At 35.9% G+C, this 14,381-nt stretch overlaps 1 protein-coding gene across 1 annotated transcript in view; it reads right to left on the reverse strand.

Moving 5' to 3' along the window:
* Positions 1-525: 525 nt before the first annotated feature.
* The window catches only part of LOC102693309 (solute carrier family 35 member F5), a 30,820-nt gene continuing 16,964 nt past the window's right edge, over positions 526-14,381 (reverse strand). The window contains exons 13-17 of the mRNA XM_006636357.3: positions 10,127-10,286; positions 8,689-8,779; positions 8,037-8,191; positions 6,632-6,723; positions 526-5,039 (exon numbers count right to left, since the gene is read on the reverse strand). Of these exons, the coding sequence (XP_006636420.1) occupies positions 6,639-6,723; positions 8,037-8,191; positions 8,689-8,779; positions 10,127-10,286 (491 nt within the window). The 3' untranslated portion in view covers positions 526-5,039; positions 6,632-6,638. The remainder of the gene's footprint in view (positions 5,040-6,631; positions 6,724-8,036; positions 8,192-8,688; positions 8,780-10,126; positions 10,287-14,381) is intronic.

The raw sequence follows: 14,381 nt of genomic DNA on the forward strand, positions 1-14,381 counted from the left end.
CCTAGAACTTTGTAGAGCAAAATATTAATGTTGTGTAATAATGAATTATTATAAGCACTGCAATTTTGCTGGACTGCAGCACAAACTGTGTGCCTCATTATTACACTACGTCTACCAAGGTATCCATTTGTGTTTAAGAAACACTTTGTAATTACCAGGTATTTTATTTTAACAAATCCATGATGGATATTATCAAGATTGTAGCCAGTCCAAATAAAATACCATTACCTACCAAAACGGCTTTGCACATTTTACTTGGCTTCTGAGTAAAAGTTTTGAAGCTTGATATTCTTACAGTTGTTTTTGGAATAGTACGTATGACATTTTTGGCAAAGAAAGCCATGATATATCTCTAACACAAACACACAAGTACTTGGAAACTATTAACCTTATCAATGTGCTCTTACAGCTCTGTTACTGTTTATGGTCTTTTAGCTGTCATTGAGAAGTCAAAAATCAGTATATAGGCCTTTTCTCTTTACTAACCCTTTAGAATAAATAACACAGTATATTCACAATCTGAAAATCTTTTCACACAAAATGTTTATATTACATCAACAATCAATTGGAACATTTACAATACAAACTGATATATTACATAGTAAAAATCAAGAACTACTTAAACACTTAAGATATAAAAACATTAATCTGAGGGACAGCCAGGGCCTGAGCTAAAATGGACATTAGTTGAATTTTTACTGTGGCTTCATTCGTTCAGACTTTGGAATGGAAGATATTTGGAGTGTAGTGTTCCCTAGCCTGTGTCTCATCAAAGAAAAATATTAATTTAGGACACATCATCTCTTTTCATGATAGTACTAACATCATAAAATTAAAAAAAATAGGCACCTGTTGGATTGTTTTTTTTCATCTACGAGCCAAATACAAAATCACAGTTATCACATCACTGCAGCCAGTGTACTGTACATTGTAACAAAGTACACTTTATATGGCTACAAAAAACAAAAGCCCAAGGGAAAGAGTTTTAGTGTATTTAGCATACAAGAATGCAATAATGCTATTTTTACAAGGACTATATTTTTTAATAAGATCCTTTGAAAAATAATATTTTTTTTAGTAAAGATAATGTTATTTAGACGATGACAATATGTATTATTGTGTACAATTCACTACAAATGCCCTGTACCGTCCTTCAAGTTTATTTTGTATTGCACTTTTAATTCACCTTATTAAAATGTACAGTAAAATAAACTGCACAAGTAAAAGAACAAATTTAACTAAGGATCTAGAAAGCCCCAAGCACTTTAATGATGCAATTTGAATCAGCAATGAGAATTAGGCTTAAATTCAAATAGACTGCTGAGCCCCACCCCTTCAGATGATGTCACTTGTGCAGGAACCAGAGGTCAAAGGCAGTCAGGGTTTGGGTGGGCGTGGGGTCCAGTAATTCTCAATTTGATCACAACAGCAGCACCTGGGACTGACTGGGTGGTTGTAATCATACATTCTTCTACGTGAGAAATACACCATTTCTCCAGTGGGTGCTTATTCTTTGTACAACTATAGGATACTATAGGATGGCTAGAATTAATCACTTGTGATCACTCCATAAAATTTTGGGTCTGGCCTACATCCTGGATGTAATTTTGTTGATCAATTTATATATTCAATTCAATGGTAGCATTCTAAAAAGGAAAACAGTGTTTTTTTCTTTGCTAAAACTTTGGAATGACAAACTTCACGAAGTTCTCTAGTGCCATTCTAGAACATTTAAGGTTTTGTGAACAGAGGAGGTGGGAAACAGATCAGGATCAGTACAGTACACAGTAAGGAATAACATGACAAATCAAGTTGCCCAAAATACCCTCCAAGGATAACAAGCAAACACCAAAAATAAGTGCAAAGATTTAGATCGTAGAGTTGACAGTATTGGTTGGGTAAGAAAATGAGTTAGCTTTAGTATCATACATAGTGGGCATATAAAGGCAAGTAAAAAAACCTTCATAAAAGAAACAGAAACCATTACAAAGCTTTAGCTGTAAAAAAGTGCTCATAAAAAAGAAGGAAATCAGTTTTACAACTGCCATTAGAAAAAAAAAAGTAAAAGGGTCCTTAAAAATAATAGAAAAGGTCTGACCTTTAGAAAAAAGGAAGATTTCTCTTTCAGTTCATGCCACAGTACCTGAGACTCCTCTAACTCATTCTTTGTATTTTATATACACATCTTAAAAGCACCATTATAGACTGAGAAAAAACTATGTTTCTCAAAAAATGTTTTGTACTTAGTTCAAAAGAGCAAGAAAACAAATGTTACAAACATTTCGTGTTGTGGGCAATGATATGTTTGACATAATGAATATTTATCTACTGTATAAACAGACATACATTACACTATGCACACAGACATTTTGATTGCCCTGGCTGGAGCGACATATGTTTGTGACCATTTATACATTTTCAAGCATTAAAACCAAGGTAAAAACTTCCCTTTTAATTCAACTTTAGCAATAGAAATGTAGTGACATGCTAACAAAATAGGATCTCAATAGGCTATACTATCTATACTGTATGCATATAAAATGTATATATTGTTCATACTGTATATCTTAAAATCTTTTATGGAAAATATACAGTATATCTATCACACAAAACTATCAGAACTTCAAAAGGAAGTTGCAAATTACAGTATGTTCTATTGCATTTAATAAACTTTTATAACCAATAAAATACAATTACTGTAAAACCCCATTTTAGTGGTCTAAAACTTAAGCAGTTATACATTTTGTAGACTAAGGACATTTATTTTAGCTTTTTTTTAACCTGCTTCAAATATTACCCTATTGATTAGTCTTTCAAAGGGTTTACCAACAACAAAGTTGCAATTCAAGTTTGTAATTTTAGGCCCTGCTTTCTGCTTGTATTACATAGCGGTTCAAGACCAATCGCACATGCACAATAAATGTATTTTTAAACCTCTGAATTTTTTTGTGAACAGTAGCATTTTGTTGCATATCAAAGAAAAGACAGAACTCATAATAAGAATAATTCTTCTTTTACTGTCTTTTCATGATAGAAGGGATGTTGTTCTTGGCTGCTCCAGATGTCTTTTGTGTGCTAGCTCCAAATGTCTTTGGGAGTCTGCTGTAAGACTAACTCCTGCTCTGTTAGCAAGTCTTTTGCTTGTTTTTGAGCAGATTTGCTGTGCTTTCCCTCTCCCTCAGGCTCAGCTGCACAGGCCTAGTACTGAGTGGGTTGTGCTGTACATGTGCTCTCAGTGAAATTACTTCGTAAGTATAGTTTTTTATTTGCATTTCGTCTTGTAAAAGTGAAAACTGCTAAAATAAATGTTGTGGCAAAAATAGAGGCCTGAACAGCCTAGGTTTTGTGTGTAATGGTATTTCAGACATGTAATGTCAACTTAATAACACTGACATCAAACCGAATACAGAGTACAGCATTTAGACTCCACTTAAAACAACAAAAAGACCTTCAAAAACTTAACAATATATTGAGGAAATCTTAGTGTTTCATCTTAAAAGTCACTTTTAAACATCAAATGCAAGACAGACATTAAAATGCTACTTAGGGGAGATGTGCACTTTCTTGCTAAATCATTAGATGCATCTCTTACTGTACATCTTGTCTGTTTCATAATCTATTTGCCATGGTAAGTAACGCTTCAAAAAGCAAAATAACTCATTTCAATGTTGTCAGATCAAGAACACACACGGAAAGCATTATACAAGACTGATTAAAATAAACATTAAACGTCATACAGAAAACAACAGTCCTCTCAAAGGCAAAAGAAAGATGGAAGTATGTAATCATTCTCGTTCCAAATTAGTTACTAAAATCTCTCTCAGGAGCTTCTGCACAAAGTAAATTAGCTTTCCCGTTACTGTTCTGGGAAATAAGTCTTTGAAAAATCTTCTCTGTTAGCATGAAAGAAGACTGCCCATGAAGAAATAGAAAACACTGTATCACACAGAATACAGTGCTTTCGAACATTCAAACGGTAAGAAACTAAACAGCTAGAAAGTGAATGTTTTACAATACTCTCCTCAATACAGAAAAAGACATAAGATTATCCATCACAAAATAATCTTACTACCTCCCAGAAATTGCAAACTCCAGGCAACTGTTGGGAATGCTGAATGCATTATGACCATGATGTGTTACAGTCAAAACAAGTTAATTTCTATTTTATGTCTGGAGTGAGACAGAAACTATACCGAGGTAGAAGATATTTCAAATGCACTAAAATCACTTAAAACTGTAAATTAACTACAACTCCACCTAACCTTTAAGGTGAAAAAGATGATGACAACAAGTGGGATTCACAGCTTACATGAAACATCAGATTTTTATCTTTCAAAATATATAAGACCACTCTACTTTCATTTTTAATGAAAAATAAAGGTAGTTCCAATTTTGTTTACCTACACAAAGTGACATGTAGTGATGTACAGCTATAACACCAGCACATTCTCAAGGGATGACCTTGAAAATCTCAGGATCTTCTATTCTTCATTTCACTTTATTTTTGTAGTTTCACAATAAAATATAATACTTTCTTTGTTCATATTAGAATTCTTATGTACATGTTTTGACATGGTACCCTTTACTACATTCATAAACTATAATTAAATAGTGTTTAGATTGTAGCTTGACATTTGGAAGTAGTACCAAATCACATATTTACATGTGGCTTACTTTGCAGCATGCCATTCATTATACAGCATCTACTGAAAATGAAAAAAGCCAACCATTTTAACAGGCTTTAGTGTTCTTTACATGTGTTGTGTTTCAAGAGGTCCCTCCATCCTCTCATCTCCACATTCAGTACAACAGGTTCACTGGTCCAAAAGTGTATATTCTTCCATGTTTTCAAGCCCATGTACCATTAATCAAAAAGAAATCTGATATCCAGTTTAAAGGTGTGGATGAACAGCATATCAGCTTGAAGGGATCAATTATCTGAATGTCATCTATAGCATATAAAAAGAGGCACTGGAACGTCAAGTCTCCTTCAGGCTTCTCCAGGATTGTCACATCGCCACATGTTATTCCTTTCCAATCTGAGGAAAAAAGAATTAAGTAGTAAAATTACCTGTTGGGATTTCTCCAACTCTTATTCCTTTACTAATTGTTACTTGGTTGATGCATGTAACCAACGTGACCTACATTTGCAAGGTATTGATATAGCCGTGTATTTTGCTGGAAAAAGTCGGGTGAATTCCCTTGCACAAAGGTACAACAATGACGTGCCCACCTGGGATGTGATCCAAAAACATTCCACTTACAAGTCCAGAACCCTAACCACTACTCCACACTGTTGTCAGTCCATTTAATTTAGTGCTGTCCTTCACAAAATGTTTAAGTTTCCAGATAATCAACATATGAGCATGCACATCAGCTCGTGTTACAAGCTGGTGGGAATGAGGATTATCCAAGGATTACACCAATGCACAGACGTCTGAGTGCCAGGGGCGCCCTGTCTCATGGTGAAGCAGGGGCTCCAGGGACAGGCAGGGTCCCCGCAAGCCTGCAGTGACTTTCTCAGCCTGATGTGGACTTCCACCCCTAAATGGCATGACAGAGCTTACTGTGTGCCAAAGGAAGCATGTCTCTAACAGAAGGGCATGTCAGGGAGAGCGTCTCTGCAGGTCCTCATTCTCCCCAGGCAATAGAGGGGTCAGAAACATGAGCCGACCTGGAAACACTTTGCAATTCAGAAAAGGGGGCGGACATACAGTACAATTAATTAAATCACAAAAAAATGTTGGTAGTGAATATATAAACTGCGCATAGGAACACTTAGCAACAAATGGTTTAGCAAAATGGTTGCACTTTTTCAGTGCACCACATCCTTAACACTGACAAGTGCAAATTCTGACAAAATAAATCTTTTACAACCAAAAAGTTCACAGACTACAAATCTAGATATTGCATTTGTAGTCAACTGTATTTCTAAAGATAGCTTCCACTTTAGTTTTTTTCCCCAAATATTTAATGTTGAATAAAAGGCAGATTCTCTCTTTTCCAATGATACCACAGTGAATAAACACTGCAAATGTAATGTAAACTGACAACAGATGGTCAGCAGTTAAAATGAAGTGTCCATTTATCTTCAATTGCATATGCAATTGATTAAACAGGAACCAGAAATATCAACATAATATTACAATCTTTTCCAAGTAAAACTTTTTAAATTCATGCGGTGAGCTGATACACAGCTTTAACATGGATAACAAGTCATTGGAATTTCTGTAAAACAGACACGCTTGAAGCTGAAATGTTAACCCAAGTGTTCTCATTTGTTCAACTTCAGCTTCAGAACTTGAAAAGCAGACCACAAGACACATTCGTTGCTAATAAAAACAAATCAGAAACATATGAAAGACACATTATAACACACCCTTTCAAAGAAAAACTGAAAACAGTGTAAATAAAACAGATCAGTGTAAATGTATAGTCCTAATCCATACACCTTACTTTTAGTGATCTTGTAATTTCTACCTGTGAACCACAGATATTACCACAGCCTTATCTTGAAGTTATGGCACCTGCCACGATGCCAAAGGCAACCTAAATGTATAAGCAAAAACAAACAGAAGTACCAAAACATAATGAATCTGAAATGTCAATTATCAGAATATAATACTTCTACCTCTTGCTTATGAACAGCAGCTGGTTCCATCATCCTGAACCACACCATGCATAGGAATGAGGCTCTCGCACTGCTCGCTGTCTCCTGGAGTTCTGTGTAATATACGACACCTCTTAAACCTACGAAAACAACTACAGAGTCCAAAACCAACTCTTGCTCCTTCTAAGCTCCTAGAAAGGTCATCAAAACAGAAAAGAAACATTTTTACTTCTTTCAATGTCATCACTTATCAACTGTTTTTTTCCCAGAGAGGTATGCCACCGCTTTTGAAAAGAAGCCATTTGCTTACAAAGAAAATATTTTAGAGGTACCAAATTAATTATAACTTCTGGCCCTGGAACTATAGATGATTTACATATATAATATTAATGAATACAGGAACCAAAACATGTATTGCATGTTTAATGCCTCTGAATATAGATTCTACTTTCCATCAGAATATAATGCATACAGAACAGCTTTATGGTTTAAGAAATATCTCCCCACCAGCAGAGCCACAGAGTTAACTGTCATACACGAACAATAAACCTTAACCACAGAAGTCTTTGTGAAAGTAAACAGCAGTCCTGGCCTTTGCATAATCAAATATTAAATACAAACTAAACATCCCACACATTGATTCGCTGTAAAAATTCTGATTAACTTATAAATAAGAAAGACCTAACGAAAAGGTATTTTGCTGTATATGTCACTTTTCCTACATCCCATGAACAATTGATGTTCAGGGACCTCAGTGAGAAATAATTAAGGACCTGTACCCAGACCTTAAACTCTCAGCAAGGTTGTCAGATAGGTTTATTAAGTTTGCAAAGCCTAATTACTTTTCTCTAATACTATTTTAAGGATCCATTACCATACATTCATGGCCTCACTGCAGTCATTATAAAATAATGGATATGGATGGAAAAAAAAAAACTGTCAACCAATGCAGTAATATTAAAACAAAAAACACAAAAAAGCCAAAAGGTATGTTAAATAAAGAAACTACATTAAAATGCATATAGTAGCAATACTTTCTCAGTTTAATATGTATTTGCTCAGGACATATGTTATTTTTTACTTTATCTCAGAAGAGCATTTGCTCATTATTTAATTGGTTATTCATGTATGAAGAAGAAGCTTGGACATTCCTCTCACTGGGAACAGAAGACCTAAACTCTAAGTCTTCAAGTAAAACAAATAGCAAGACAGGACAGCAAGCCAGTGTTCTACATACAGTACAGTCATTTCCACTCACAGCCTCATTTACAGCACATGTTTCATTCTCACACTGACCAAAACTGCTCTTGCGCCAGTCACACACACAGCAACGTGAATAACACTATATGAAGAATATTGTTGTGTGAACCAGGAGCATGCAAATCCCTGCCTCCCACAGTCACCCGTGCTTCATCTTGCCTCTTACCTCTGAATCCGGTGTTTCCGGCAGATGAAAGCGAAAACCCTTCTCACCCCCACCATGACTGGGTCCCAGTTATTGTAGTGACATAAGAGAGTGGCGATAAAGAAGGAAAGAAATACAGGAATGGCCCCTGCGAAGAACAGCCAAGAGAACTGCACCTGGAAAGACAAAGAGGTACAGTAACTGCTGCAGTCTTCTCCAATACCCTGACAAATCCATGGCTACCACTACAAATCCATGGGGCATGACGGCTTAATGAAACTGAGGTTTCATTTAATTATTTTTGGATAAATCATCCAATTACTTCTGAAATCTAGTTGCACTCAATCTAAAGTAGATACCGTTTAGCATTTATTAGTTGAGATTATGGGAAAAATGTGCATTACGTAGCTATTTAGCTCTTATTCAACATTAATTAAAACACAAAGAAGCTACAGGTTGTACAGTAAAGCAATATTCACATTATTTTACCATTTTGACAGTTCCATCACACTATTTGCATTCTGTATAATGAAAAGGATATGTAACATACATGAATTCACTGAATACAATTCTGAGGATGTACTTAAAGATCTCTTTCTGCTTCCTTTAACTGCAACTTTAACTTTCCTAACTAAATAACATGATTTAAAGAAAAAACACAGGAACATCCTACCTTCTGCATGCACATATCCGCAATAATGGACAAAGGAATTGTAAGGCTCAATGCAAGTGTACCTATCAGCGATGAGGTAAGAAAGCAACCCCTGAAAAAGAATGCAGATATGAACAGACTGACAGAGCAATTTCAAGTATTTTTGACACCAGAGAGTTAAAGAATCATCTTTTCTTTTTTGTACTCCAAGTGCTCACTTTCACAAACTTTCAGTAGGATTTTTATCATTAGAAAAACTCCACTCCCAGGCATGCAGATAAATCACGGAGACCCAGAACACTCGTTTTAGTCACTGAACAATGAGCTCCACATTGCCAATCCAGAGATAAGCCATTTGCTTCAACTTTAATTGGTCTTTAAGAACTGGTAATGAAGCTGACACTATGGGAGCACCTAGCGTATCTTTTCATCATGTTTTTGACATTGTCCTTTTTTTTTTACATAATGGGAAATCAGATTAATGACCTTAACCTTAGTTAAAAGGCAATATTAAAAAATATCAGTTTGCCATTTACAAAAAAATCAGTCATGAGAAATTTTAAAAAAAGATTTTATATTCTTAAGTAATACAGTACACAAGTTGTACTTTTTTAGACATTTCTATTAAGTGAGTACAAACTGGATGAAAGCAGCGTTGCAAACCGAACTGTGAATGACCTACAGTATATAGTGTGATGTTTCCATAAAAACATGTATTTCCATTACACGATTCAGCATACAGTGTCGTTACTTTACAAACGATAACAAGAAAAGGTCTGTTTTTTCTGATAATGGAAATTTGCTCCTCTGAGTTAGCAGATAATCTCCCTCCATATCAACAGTATAAAATTTGTAATAGCTAAACAAAATAGTACATGACTAATACAAGTTTTAGACATAAATATTCTCTGTGAACTGAACAGGGATAAACAAAATTATAAGTCTGAACAACAACTGAAGAAATCAGAGTTTTCTGAGACCGTAACATAAACAAAGATGACAAACCCATTTGTAGGCAAGCTGAAAATTGTTTATGTTATAATATACTATTTAGATCAGGGGTTCAGAAAACTGCAGATTTTCTATGTCTCTTTATATCGCCAACAGTTCAAGCTTTGGAGAAATAATACATTGGTCCTGTTAGACCTTAACTGGATTAACCTTTTAAACCTGGTATGGAGGTGTTTATAACTGAATGAAGCACTAAAAGTCTGCTGTACTTCAGACCAATGACCAAAGCTGGGAACAGCAAAACTACAGAATACACTATGGTCAATCAATATAGAAAATTAAATTGGAAACATTATAACAAACTTTACAGATGTAAAAACTGCCTCTTAAAGATATAGTACTGTATATCACTACATGCCTCTAACTTTTAAAATCTTCTAAAAATACCACTTTGAGACAAAATGAAATTTAATCAATATGTGTACTTCTTTAGTCAACAAAAGCTTACCAAAGCCACAGGAACTCTGAAAGGACTGTTCCAATAAGACCATTTATGATGATGTACATCCACACAAGCTTGCTTGGCAATTCAAAAACTTCAAAGCCAGTGTAATGAAGTAAGAAAAAGCCAGGCCATATCAGCAAGAGGTTAAACAGGCCAACAAACCCTAAGTTGGGAAAGAAACACAACAAACAAAGAGTTAACCATTGACAAAGCATACCAGACAGTTGTCTCAAAACAGTAGAAGGTCAAAAGCATTAGAATAGCATTTAATTCAGAATTTAAATATACTGTATATAACCATTTAATACCAAAGATCTTGGTTAGAAAAATGCCCCTTTCCTTCCCCTGCTTCTGTTCTGTATTTGAATTATTCAGTAAAACAGTATGAGATTTTTTTAAGTGATATTCATTTGTTCATACAGTTTATTGCATACCTAGGCTATTACATTTCTTCATGCTGCGGGCTGAATTTAATATTGAAAGGTGTTTTATTCCCATTTAAATAACGAAGAAATAACACTATGGCTACAAACAAATCTTGTTTATTGCATTTGAAAAAAAAAATCAATGCATCCTAAATAATGGATATTTTCCAAAAGGTCAAAGTGAGTTTTGGAGCATCTATAAGCTTCACTACTGGGTAGATCAGAGCAAGCAAGTGGAACTTCCACAAGGGTAGGGACACTGAGGTACAGGTTTGAGACCAAGCCAACAAAACAACCTTCGTATAAAGGGGGAATTTTATCCCTATAAGAACAACATAAATACTGAGGGTTCAAGTCCAGGTTACGTTTCTAAACAATGCAAATTAAAATGACTTAATTAGGGGAATTAAGTAGCTTGACGTGTTCCTAACATACAGTTCAGACATGGGTATATACATTTAATGTACCTATAGCCCATATTTTTGTTAATGTTAACATTAGATTTTACTCTTCACAATATTTTTTTTCTTTACAGCAACAAAATAACCCATGAACCAGCGAAAAATGCCGCAAGCGTGGGGAATTTATACGTTGAGTTCCTCAATTCATCGGCATCGTGTAGAGTTTTATAACAGGGACCACCTACTGTATATACAAAATCAACATGGCCATATTGGGGTGAAAGTTATAAGTCAAGCCTGTGATTCAATAGTTTAATTATGAATTCTAAATTAGAAAGTACGCACATTCATCACAAAAGACCAAAAGGCTTCATCCAAAGAAAAGTATCAGCTTTAAATAGCACGGTTCATTTCTGTTAAAAATGCTTTCCCATATGGGCCTCACAGGATTGGGGAAAAAAAAACTCAGCAGTCAATTCAAAGGTCAGTGCTTCCCATTGCTATTCATATACAAGACAAAATCCTTAATATTCATAACTTTAATATTCCTAATGGCCTTAAGTCTGAGAGTTGTAAAAAAGAACTGGAAGAAACACAGGTGCTCCAGATGGATAAAATCCCAGTGCAGTGTGAAAACTTATGTTATGGCCTAAAGGCTAGTATGCCCTTGAAGAGCTCTGTGTGTGCCTCCTGAATTAGGAGGGGCAGAATACTGTACTGTATACCATATCTGCTTCACAGTAGCGGCTTCCACAAAGCCTGTTTCCAAGACGACAGCAAGTTAAAAAGCAGATTCAAGGAGTGCTGCTGAATTTTAATCTGAACAAGGGGAACATGTGGATTTGGCACACAGGACATGGAGCTAAACTTTACAGCAAGAATCCTGATAAATGCCATGACCACTGAGCGCTGTCTTTCGGTCAGGCCTTCCTGTCTCGAGAGGTTCATGAGCAAGGCTGAAAAAAAAGCAGCCCAAATGGTTACACATGCCTTATTTCATGAGGTTCCAATAGTCAAGGACAGTGGCAATTTCCTTAGATTTGATTTAAATGTACTTCAAGTGAAACATACATACATTTTGACTTTATCAAAATACTAGACACAACTGTGACTTAGTGATATTTACGTCTAATTTTACTGTTTACTTCATTGTGGGGTGCATTTTCTCTCTTTAACATGCAATCAGCAGTCACTACATTTTAACTACATCCCAACTGAGCAAAATGAATGGGATTTATGTAACATTTGTAACCATACTTAATTAACATATCATAGTTGTGATTAATTTGGATGATGGGACAGGGTTCTAGTTTGTTGTTTTCCTTATTTATGCTATTAGCCTGGGTCAGGTCACTAGCGGACTGTGACCAGGATTCCCCAAACAAGTGGTGTGAGGAGGGGAGTTAGTTGGCCAGGACTCACTCGGCCCTCAGTAAACAGCAGCCCCTGTGGCCTTGTCTGTAACATGTTGAAAGACAACTGCATTGAAGGTGAGCAGATCAGAGGAGTCTACTTATACTTCCTCATTCTTCTGTGTGTGTGTGGCTGTGGGCTTCGTAGTTGAGAGCCAAGACATAAAAACACACTTCCAAATCACCAATAATCGGAAAATCTACTAGACGAGGGTTTACCTAAAACACCCCAAATCACCCACTATGTTGCCACTACTCTCCTGCCACTAAGGGAAACTGCAACTGAAATGACAAGCAGGAGACTTTCATTCAGCAGGGTTGTAGGAGTCTGGAATAAGCTATTCAGCAATACCGTCTAAACCAATATCTGGGCTTCTTACAAGAAAGGACTGAATGTAATCCTCTCAACGATTAACTACCAGCAACCAACAATCTACATAGGCCAAATGACCTCCTGTTGTTTTGTAACCATTCTTATGCCATAAGAAAAAGGTTTTGCAGTGTGGCTTAACTTATTTATACCCAGATCACCACATTTGTTAAAGCCTTAAAGACTTGAACACAGGTGGGAAAATTATTTTTCCCCTTTTTATTTCACGCAATGGAAGCACTTTACTATTTAACACTAACACAGCAAGGCTTTTAACACAGCACTCATCTGTCCTTTTTACAGTTCGCGATTACAATGCATCTGCGTTTTCGTCTTGGTGTGACCTGGTTGTTGGGGTTGCCACCTGAAAGTAGTTTCAGAGATTGGTGACCTTGAAACTTTCAACATATGCTGCAAACATTACAGGGTAATGTTCTGAATGTGGCTTTTCCTTGATGACATGTACTGTACATACTGTAGGTACAGTAGCATCCCAAAAGTATGCTGATGGTGGGTCTTCTGTAGAGGTTTCCAGTGGCTTGTTGGGAGATTCCAGCTTGATTACACTCATCACTGAAGAATCTTCACATCCTTGTACACAGGGGAGAGAGACTCTTGTTCTGACTCTCAGCTCAAAGTGCCTTCTGAAAGACTGCACAGTGTTCCATTGAACAGACTGGGTCAACACTTTACTCTAATCAAGAAACTAGCGACAGGTCATACTTTAATGCTTTGCTTACAGTCCATTCAATGCGTGAATTGCCACAAGTGAAATGGAGAATATGTTTTTAAATCTGCCATATTTGTCAAGAGCAATATCTCATGACAATACTGAATCACAACAGTGGGCCAAATCACACAATTCAAAATCCAGTGATGACATTTCTCCTTGGTAGCGGTTTCACATCATTTAGGTTCTTCTGGTTGTGGAAAATGGTACATATTCTTCTTTTGTTCAAGTGAAAACAAAGGCTGTGTGGAATTAATCGTTCCACTGAAAAAGACATATATTGGGATATTAATACACTGACTTTCTCAGGTTATAACATTTGAAAAACAAGGCTTCAAAGGGAAAATGTTTAGAAAGAAATACACTTGGCAGTTCATTGACGTCAATTGCTGTCAAGTGCTTTAACGTTGTGGTGACTTTCGACACGCCACAAATTCACATGCAATTAAAACTCTTGATGGTCCTACAAGGCAGCTTATTACATTTTTTCCTGCAGCAATTACTGAGAGAACCTGCCTCAAATGGGAAGATTAACTCATGCAGCATTCTGTTCAGGTGTAATATAAACTAATCTTTCCCTTGAAGCAGGTGCTTGTGGACAAGTTCTTAGTGAAAGTCTTCAACATAACCATCAAGGTTGAAAGCAGATCATAGTACAGTCAAAATAAAAAGCTATACAGACATGCTAGGGAAAGTATTACTGTTCATTTTAGGAAAGGTAAACAACTGATTATTTTTTTTAACATTAAGCTATAGAATTGAAAGCTTTATATTTATACATTTAGAATTCATGTCTAATGTTATGGCCGTTCAGTTCTTCTCAGGGAAACTGAATGATAAACCTTTCCAAGCTTAAGCAACATGTGGTCACCACATTTTTGCATAAAGGAGAATGCACTATATATCAAAACCATAGATGC

This window comes from Lepisosteus oculatus, chromosome 12, assembly GCF_040954835.1.
Source record: "Lepisosteus oculatus isolate fLepOcu1 chromosome 12, fLepOcu1.hap2, whole genome shotgun sequence".
NCBI lineage: Eukaryota > Metazoa > Chordata > Actinopteri > Semionotiformes > Lepisosteidae > Lepisosteus > Lepisosteus oculatus.